At 40.7% G+C, this 9,950-nt stretch overlaps 1 protein-coding gene across 4 annotated transcripts in view; it reads left to right on the top strand.

The window, feature by feature from the left end:
* Window positions 1–681: 681 nt before the first annotated feature.
* Window positions 682–9,950, top strand: part of RBL1 (RB transcriptional corepressor like 1) — a 60,735-nt gene continuing 51,466 nt past the window's right edge. Inside the window, exons 1-2 of one of the 4 annotated variants that reach the window (XR_009690117.1) lie at window positions 682–1,014; window positions 4,007–4,140. Coding sequence is in view for 3 of the 4 variants with exons in the window: in XM_061127234.1 (XP_060983217.1) it covers window positions 859–1,014; window positions 4,007–4,140 (290 nt within the window). In the remaining variant the exon portion in view is untranslated. Of the gene's footprint in view, window positions 1,015–1,247; window positions 1,386–4,006; window positions 4,141–9,950 lie in introns of those variants that run through there. The other 3 variants (XM_061127234.1, XM_061127233.1, XM_061127235.1) reach the window with 3 other exon arrangements.

Genomic DNA, 9,950 nt, shown 5'->3' with positions numbered 1-9,950 from the left:
TCAGACAGTTCCATGCCTTTAGGCTTATGCTCAGGCCATTCCGAAATCTGGAATGACAAGTTTTTACTGGGTTCCAGGGTCCCAGTTCCTAGGGCCCAGGGAGCTGAGGAAGTGCACCCTTACTCTCAGCTCTTTCAGTCCAGGTCAAGCCTCATTTAGCCATCAAAAAGAGATGGACAGGTGTCTGCTAATATCTTTACCTCATCAACCCCTCAGTGATTCTAAAAGACCATTCTCTAGGCGCTGGAGACTCTGAGGAGTTTCCGACGAGGCCCTCCCCCGCCCTTGATGCCGTGGGACCACTTTTTTCAGTTTCCTCCTCCATTTCCTAACCCAGCAAGTCTCGATCAAACTGTGATCGGAGTCCTGGGGCAGTGACAAACTCAGGGAGGCCCATGGGTTGGCGGGGCAGAAGACGTTTCTCCTTAAGATGAACGGGGCCACCTCACAACTGGTAGCCCTGCCTGAACCAAAGAGCCACCAAGAAAGGGATGCGCCGCTGGCGCCAAAGCTGGATACAGACTACAACTCCCGGCAGACACTGCGTGCGGCTGCCGATCCCTCCGCTACCAATTTGCCCCGCCGGCTGTGTCCACCGCTGCCCGCCAAGGGCCAAGTCCACGTGTTTTAGGCCCCGAAGTAGGTCTTCTTATCACATATCCGGAGAGGGACGGCTGGGAGCCCTGGAGGAGAAACGGACTTTTTTGAGGAGAAACGCGGATGCAGACCATCGAAGAGACGTTGTCCTGCAGCTCCCGATTTTCGCGCGCTTTTGGCGCGGGTGGTTGTGGGTAGCGCGCCCAGGAGGGAGAAAGGAGCCGGGGGGCTGTGACCGCGCCGCCCGCCGGGCCTGAGGGGATGGACGAGGACGATCCCCACGCCGAGGGGGCGGCAGTGGTTGCCGCGGCCGGGGAAGCGCTGCAGGCCCTGTGCCAGGAGCTGAACCTGGACGAGGGAAGCGCAGCCGAAGCCCTGGACGACTTCACTGCCATCCGGGGCAACTACAGCCTAGAGGTGAGCGGCGGCAGGTGGGGCGGCAGGACCGAGCTCGCCAGGCCCCACCCCCGCCCCGCCCCTACCCCACCCTGTGGGGCGGTGGGAGTTTCCCCACCGGGAAGGGTCTCTGCCCAGCCCGGCGCCGAGGAGTGCGAAGCTGGAAGGGAGGGTATAGATCCCATCTCTCCATTTATTTTGAGGCGGGAAACCGAAGTCCGGAAAAGGAGTGGCTTTTCCAAGGTCACACGCCACTCAGGGGTCATCCCCTGGTCTTCAGACCAGCGCCACAGACGTCTTGGGACTGCCCTTAAGTCTTTTGAGAAACAAATACCATAACGATAAAAGCTTAAATGACTTGTGTGCCAAGACGCCGCTGCCCAGCACTTTAGGTGTGTAGTCTTACTTGGTTCTCTCCACAGCCCTTTGACTATGTTCTGTGATCCCCATTACACAGATGAGGAAGCTGAACCCCAAAGAGGTTAAGCCCAAGGTCGTCCGGTTAATGGTGGAGCCAGACTGAGTCTGAACCATAACCTCTCTACCCTGCCGGCCCGAAATGTGGGTTGCTTTTTCTGCCGCGGCACAGCTATTTCATCAGAGCCATTTGTGCACACAAGGCTTATCTCTGGGCCCCAGATTCTTCCTCTCTCAGACGGGGATAATAAGATGGTCTTGACGCTAAACACAGTGTCTGCCTCTGAACAAAATAAATGTAAGCTATCATTAGATTTTCCCCAGCCATTCTTGGGTTAAGTCCTCACAACAGCTCTGTGACATGACAGGGCAGTGAGTATGAATCCTGTTGTCCAGGTATCAAGACCAGGAGGGTTGTGTTGCCCAGGCTCGTTCTGCTAATCATCGCAGGAACCCAAACAAGCATAAGCCCAGTATAGAGGTAGAATTATGATGGAATATATTTGCAGTTACTCCAGTGGCCTCATGATCAAAAGTTTTTGTGATCTAAGAGGGCTGGATTCAGAGTGTTCTTCTGACTCATCACCCAGTAGAACAGTTAATCGCTGAGTTCAAAGGAGTTGGAAATTTGGAGTTGACTGTATGTATGTGTCAGCATATGAGGGAGAAGAAGAGAGACTCTTGTATGTCTCCAAGGTAGGACTGGATAGACTGGATTAAGGACAGTCATCTGCATCTCTGGGTGACATGACTGGAAAGCTGAGGAAGGGAGGAGAAAGTAAGGGAGATTATAATTTACAGCCTCTGGATTGAAAACAAACTTTTTAGAAGTCAGAAAAAGCATTTCTGACATCCCAAGTCTTCATTTAGTCTCTCATTGAATGCGCATTGCTGAGTGTAGGCTATGTTGAAGGCATTAAACTAGGCGCCTTTTTCAGATTCTTGAATATGCCTAGCTTGCGCCTACTTTCTCCATGCCAGTCCCTCTGCCTGGAAACTTCACTCCCCACTCCAGGGAAAGTTTAAGAGCTGAAAGGCAGAGTTGATCAGGATATCTTAATGTCTGACTTAATTCACAGTTGTGTTGAATTAGGATTTTGTGTTTATTCTATCTAAAGTGTTTTATTTTCCTCTTCTTTGTTGGCTTTGTTTTTGGTGAAAGGCATTTTCATGTATCTGCTGCTTCCTAAGAATCTCTCTGCCCAGTCCCTATCCCCTCTAGTCTACCTGACAAGCTCCTGATTACCCACCCCACTTCACCTGTACATTTTGGTGGTTTATCACCACTTAGCTCTTTTGTCTCCCTCTGTGAACCCTTCTGTGACCCCTGCCCCAGTCAAAATCAGTTGCTCACTACACTATATCCTCCCATAGCACTTTATTTTCAATTCTTAAAACATGTATCTCACCAATTATAGATAATAGTATCTCTTCCTCCTAGTTCTACACTTGGAGTTTTATAAGGTCAGAGTGTTTTTGTATTTTGAAGCCCTAGAATCAAGGAACTAATTTAAATACTATAGGTGCTTTTTATTTTTAGAAAAAAAGTCAAAGTAGTAATTTTGGTTCTTAAAGTTTCTCTATATTAATAGTGTTTTCGTCTAGTAGCCTGTATCCAAAAGCTCTATAATACTTCGGTGTTATACCCAAACAATTCGTTAATCAAGGCTTCTAAAAGTATTCAACCGGAAGCTTACCTGCCTTAAGCAATTAAGACTTTTCACTACTTTAGGGCAGGAACACTGGGTCTTAGATTTATTGGTAGCTACTCATTTCTGCTCACCCCTTTTGGATTATTGCAGGAAATCTTTATTAGTCATTTTTTTTTTTATTAGTCATTTTTAATTCTGCTAGAGTCTGGTCTTAAAGAGGATCTGCACTACAGTATTGTGTTATGCTATGAGATTTGTGGCTAGTTTTTAATTTCATGTAAAGCTCAGCAGTGAAGTCATAAAGTGAATCTAGCTTCAATAGCTCAAGTCTAAAGCAGAGAGTTAGTGTTGAATTTTCAAATGTCACCTTTTTTGTAGCATTGTAAATTGAAATATCTGCTAAGATAGAGAGCCATACTTATACTGTTTTAAAGATTAGGGTAAATAATTCCCCCAATTTCTACCTCACAAAACTGACAATCTCCTTTATGTTGAACACGATAGCTATTAATTTTTATATGTGTGATTCTTTTGCCATCATTCTACTCTGTTCTTTCCTTTTCTCTGCCAAATTGATTCAAAAAGAAACAAAATGATAGAAAGGAACTTCCGTATCATCAAGGCCATGACTGGTGTTATAATATTGAATAGCCAATGCTGAGAAATTGAGAACTTTTTCAGTAATATTAGATTGGGGTATAGATGAGAGATCTATCTTTAGATTAATATCAATTTACCGTGTTACACAGGACTGAGAGTAAGGAATTTTATACCCATTTTTGCAACCAACTAAGCTTTCTGACCTTGGGCAAATATCCTCACTTCTCTGCCTGTTAATACAGTATGAAAATTATACCAGATAATCCTAAGATCTCTTTTGAGTCTAAAATTCAAGTGTTCTAACGAAATATATCCATTTTGCTATTTTATCTTTTGCTTGCCAGGGAGAAGTTATACACTGGTTGGCATGTTCGTTGTATGTTGCTTGCCGCAAAAGCATCATTCCCACAGTTGGAAAGGGTATCATGGAAGGAAATTGCGTTTCACTTACCAGAATACTACGTTCAGCTAAACTAAGGTAAAGCACTTTGATTTTTCAAACATTACTTTATAAGTCCTAAATTTAACTTTAGAATTTAATTTCTCTTCATTTTAAATCATTTAGCTTCATCCCATTCTAAATTTTTTTTCCAGTTCTCACATTCTTTCTCTGTCTTTCTTCCTCAAATTCTAACTTCAACCAAAGGCCCCTTTCTAAATCTTTTTTTTTTTTTAATTGAGTTACAATTTATAAGTCATATAATTTACTTGTACAATTCAGTTATTTGGGGTATTTTTAATAGAGTTGTGTAACTATCACCACAGGCATTACAGGCATAGAGGTTTTGTTTTTGGTGGTTTTTTTTTTTGGCTGCACCATGCAGCAGGTGGAATCTTAGTTCCCCAATGAGGGATTGAACCTGTGCCCCCTGCATTGGAAACATGAAGTCTTAACTTCTGGACTGCCAGGAATGTTACTAAATCCTTTTATCTATGATTTTTTTCATTAATATTTTAAGTTTGAGAATAATTTGAAGCTTTCGGAAAAGTTGCAAAAATAAGAAAATTACAAAGACCATCCATACACCCTTGACCTAGACTCACCTTTTAGTGACATTTTACTCCTTTTGCTTTATCATTTAATCTTTCTCCCTTAAATAATGTATTTTCCTCAACTACTTCAATTTAAGTAGCATCCATTATAGCCCTATACCCCCTAAATATTTCAGTGTGTATTTCCTTAAATAACTATAGTGCAGTTATCCACGTCAACCATTCTGTCTCACAGCCATTCTGTTTTTCACTTTCAGTAGAGTATTAGTTAAATTATGTGAGATAGTCAACACTTTTTTTTTAATAAAATAGACTTTGTCTTAGATGATTTTACCCAACTGTAGGCTAACGTAAGCATCTGAGCATGTTTAAGGTAGGCTAGGCTAAGTTGTGATGTTCAGTAGGTTTAGGTATATTAAATGCATTTTCAACTTAACATATTTTCAACTTACAGTAAAGTTACAGGTTACATGCTATAACCCCATTTGTAAATCGAGGAAGATCTGTATACACATAAATAACATAAAGAGAGATGGATGACAAAGCAAATATGCAAAATGCAAAATTGGTGAATATTGGTGAATAAAGAAGTTCTTGTATACAATTCTTGCAACTTTTCTGTAAGTTTGATGCTATTTCAAAATAAAAAGTTTAAAGGATAAAAGGGAATGTTTAGATACATTTATGGCACATCCATATAGTGGAATAAAATCAGCTCTTAACATTATGGAAGGACGTTCATGTGAACTGATAGTAAATGATCTCCAAAATTATAGGAAAAAAGAGAAGTATAGAATATCTATTGTAGGTAGTATGGTTTCACTTGAGTGGGGAAAAAGTATTTAAGTAGGTATGTGTTCATAAATACCTTAAAACGTTCTGCAAGGATAAATAAGAAACTAGTAACAATATAATTGTGACTTTCTCTGGCTCAGCAGTAAAGAATCTGCTTGCAGTGTAGGAGATCGAGGTTCAGTCCCTGGATGGGGAAAATATAATTAGTCACTAAGGCAAAGTTGGTTGCTTTAGTGGAAAAAACTGGGAGGGAGGTGATGGACAAGGAGAGATACTTTCCATCATGTATCCTTCAGTACCTTTGAAATTTTGTAATTATGTACATTACTTATTAAAAAAAGAAAAGAAAACTGCCATAGGGTAGCACGATATCCATCTTTGTATAAATATTTTTGCCTATATCTTTGACTGTCTCCTTCAGTTGAGTTCAGTTCAGTCACTTAGTCGTGTCCGACTCTTTGCGACCCCATGAATCTCAGCACGCCAGGCCTCCCTGTCCATCACCAACTCCCGGAGTTTACCCAAACTCATGTCCATCGAGTCGGTGATGCCATCCAGCCATCTCATCCTCTGTCTTCCCTTTCTCCTCCTGTCCCCAATCCCTCCCAGCATCAGGGTCTTTTCCAGTGAGTCAAGTCTTCTCATGAGGTGGCCAAAGTATTTCAGTTTCAGCTTCAGCATCAGTCCTTCCAACGAACACCCAGGACTGATCTCCTTTAGGATGGACTGGTTGGCCCTCCTTGCAGTCCAAGGGACTCTCAAGAGTCTTCGCCAACACCACAGTTCAAAAGCATCAATTTTTCGGCGCTCAGCTTTCTTCACGGTCCAACTCTCACATCCATACATGACCACTGGAAAAACCATAGCCTTGATTAGACAGACCTTTGTTGGCAAAGTAATGTCTCTGCGTTTTAATATGCTATCGAGGTTGGTCATAACTTTCCTTCCAAGGAGTAAACTTCTTTTAATTTCATGGCTGCTATCACCATCTGCAGTGATTTTGGAGCCCAAAAAAATAAAGTCTGACACTGTTTCCACTGTTTCCCCATCTATCTGCCATGAAGTGATGGGACCAGATGCCATGATCTTAGTTTTCTGAATGTTGAGCTTTAAGCCAAATTTTTCACTCTTCTCTTTCACTTTCATCAAGAGGCTTTTTAGTTCCTCTTCACTTTCTGCCATAAGGGTGGTGTCATCTGCATATCTGAGGTTATTGATATTTCTCCCAACAGTCTTGTTACCAGCTTGTGCTTCTCCTTAGATTCTTAGAAAAAACAATTTTTGAATGAAAGAATTGAGTGTTTTTAAGACTTTATATTCATGTTGCCAAGTTGCCTTTAGAAAGGTAAATTACTAATACTTCTAGCACATTTCACTGTATCCTTTTTGGAGTAGCATTTTTTTTTAACAGTCCTATTGAGATATAATCCACATATCCATTTAAAGTATATAGCTCAACAGTCTTTAATATACTCACATACTGACTACAATTTTAGAACATTTTCATCACCCCAAAAAAGAAACCTCATACTCATTAGCATTCACGTGTTATACCCCCACCAAATCCCCTTCCTCTGGCAACCACTAATCCACTTTCTGTCTTTTTGCCTATTCTGGACATTTCCTATAAGTAGAATCATACTGTATATGATATTTGTTTGTGATTGGCTTCTTTTAACTTAGCATAATGTTTTTAAGGTTCATCCATGTTGTAGCATGTATCAGCATTTCATTCCTTTCTATGACTGAATAATTTTCCATTGCATGGATATAAACATTTTATTAATTTTTTGGTTGATGGACATTTGAGTTGTTTCCACTTTGGACTCTTATGAATAATGTTGCTATGAATGTGTACAACTTTTTATGTGGACATATTTCTCATTTCTCTTAGATGTATATATAAGAATTGTTATGTTATGTGGTAACTCTGGTTAACCTTTTGAGGAGCTGTCAAGCTGTTTTTCAAAGTGACTATACTAGTCATTCTATGAAGATTCCAATTTATCCACATCTTGTCAGCACTTCTTATCTGTCTTTTTTTTTTAAGATTTACTTATTTGTGTATTTATTTATTTATGGTTCTGCTGGGTCTTCGTTGCTGCACAAGCTTTCTCTAGTTGAGGTGAGCAGGGGCTACTCTCTAACTGTGGTATGCAGGCTTCTCGTTGCAGTGGCTTTTGTTGTGGAGCACAGGCTCTCGAGTGCATGGGCTCATTAGTTGTGGCTCCCAGGCTCTAGACCATAGGCTCAGTAATTGTGCATGGGCTTAGTTGCCCCGTAGTATGTGGGATCTTTCCAGATTAGGGATCAAACCTGTGTTCCCTGCATTGGCAGCAGATTCTTAACCACTGGATTACCAGGGAAGTTCCTGTCTTTTTTTTTAAATAGTCAAGTACCCACGAAGTGCTGTCTCATCATGGTTTTGATTTGTATTTCCCTAATGGCTAATGATGTTGAGCATCTTTCATATGCTTTTTGGAGTACTGTATTCTTTGTAATAGATTTTCAATGAAACAAAAACTCTTGAAATCTGTTAAGTTTACTTTGTGTTTTAATTTAGTTTAAAAAAATCACATTCATAGTTTAGGTGATATCAGTCCTATAAGGCTCTTTTGTTCTCAAACACTCTGATGTACTTTGTTCCAGGTTAAGACAGCCATTTTTGGGATAGCAATATGTACATTGGATTTATATGAGAACATATTAGTCACGGCTCTTATTTATTAAAAAAAAAAAAAACTGGAGAAGGAAATGGCAACCCACTCCAGTATTCTTGCCTGAAGAATCCCATGGACGGAGGAGCCTGGTGGGCTACAGTCCACGGGGTCGCAAAGAGTCGGATATGACTGAGCGACTTCACTTTCACTTTCACTTTCAACCCTCAGCTGAGAAGACTTTCAGCTCTAGTGTTTGCTATTGATTGTTTTCTTGAGTTCTCAAAGACCTGTGACCATATTTTTTTAAGTTGCCTGTTTTCTAATTGCATCACTTTACACACTGTTGTCTAATAATATGTGGTATTTAGAATGCCTTCTTAATTATTTTGAGTAGCCATTGCCTGTATTTTCTTAGCACCTCCTTGGTTTTCTTATGTGAACTCATCTGACAGGGAAATGTAGCTTTTTTGTTTGCCCTCTCTGCATACTGGACCGTCTGAGTCAGTGTTCTCACTAATCCCTGATGGTCTCTGAGCTACTGTTCTACCAGACTCAGTAGTTATGTGCTTCAGGAATTTTTCGGTAGAATTGGTCCTATTAGACTCTTGGTGTCACCTTTGTTATCTTAAAAGCTGGTCCCTTCGCTGAGGCTCTTAATTTTTTGAAAACTTGATTCTATTTCAGCTGAAAATTGGCAAGGCTATTTAAAAAATTGATGGAAGCCATTTAAGAAATTGAAAAGTAATCGCAAACAACATTGGGTAGTTGTGACTTTCAGTTCTGTATCAGTTAAATTTTTGTGCTCTTTTCCCGGTGTACGTGGTGGTTCTATTTTTCTCCAATAAAACTTTTTATTAAAAAAAAAAAAAAACAGCAGCTACCAACTTTGGCTCTCTTCAGGAGAAAAAATATGTATTGAAAGAATATTGGATAGCTGACAAAGTCTTTAGGATAACTTGAGAAATTAGAAAATGACCAGGAGAAAGAGAGGCTGGCTACATAAGCAAAAAGCATATCACAGAACCCATCTCTTAGGTACACAGCTTGCATGGCCAGCAGTGCTGTCCCTGGATGTTGGCAGTGTTTTTGTCCCTAGGAGCTGCTGTTGAGCTCTGTAAAAATTTACCGCTTCCTCATTTCTGTGCCATCACTTCCAGATTCAAAAACCAAACAGATATATCTGATTAAGGGCCTCAGGTTTTTTGCGTTCACCGTAAGTTCCAATGCAGCTGACCATTCTAGTAGGAAATCCTCAGACAAAGGAAAGGATAGAATTTCACATGCTGAGCATCCCTGTCTCCAACAAAGTCCTCTATAAGAGACTGTAATTTTGTCAGCCAAAAAAATTTTAGTAATCTAGCTTTTTTTCTTTTTTTGCTGCTCTTGATAAGAATCTTTTAAAAAAGACTCAAATTCTTAGATTTCAGTCAGCATGTCTGCAGTTTGAACTTCTACAGACAATTATCTGATGATTTCTTCCACCACCTTTTGGAGAAGGCAGTGGCAACCCACTCCAGTATTCTTGCCTGGAAAATCTCATGGGCAGAGGAGCCTTGCCGGCTACTGTCCGTGGGAGCTCAAAAAAGTCAAACACGACTTAGCGACTAAACAAGAACAACATAGAGCTAAATGTTTATTTTAGTGGATTTTGATTATAATCCTGAGGATTCATTCAACAAATACCGATCAAACACTCACTATGTGTCACTAGATTATAAGCTCCTTTGGGCAAAGATTATGTTTAGTTTACTACTGTATGCTCAGCATCTGGAACAGTGCTTGGCACATAGCAGATGCTCATAAATATTTTAGAGTGACATTTGCTTGCCACTCTTCTTGG

This window comes from Dama dama, chromosome 23, assembly GCF_033118175.1.
Source record: "Dama dama isolate Ldn47 chromosome 23, ASM3311817v1, whole genome shotgun sequence".
Taxonomy (NCBI): domain Eukaryota; kingdom Metazoa; phylum Chordata; class Mammalia; order Artiodactyla; family Cervidae; genus Dama; species Dama dama.
The sequence above is the reverse complement of the archived record's forward strand: the minus strand, read 5'-3'. Positions and strand labels throughout refer to the sequence as shown.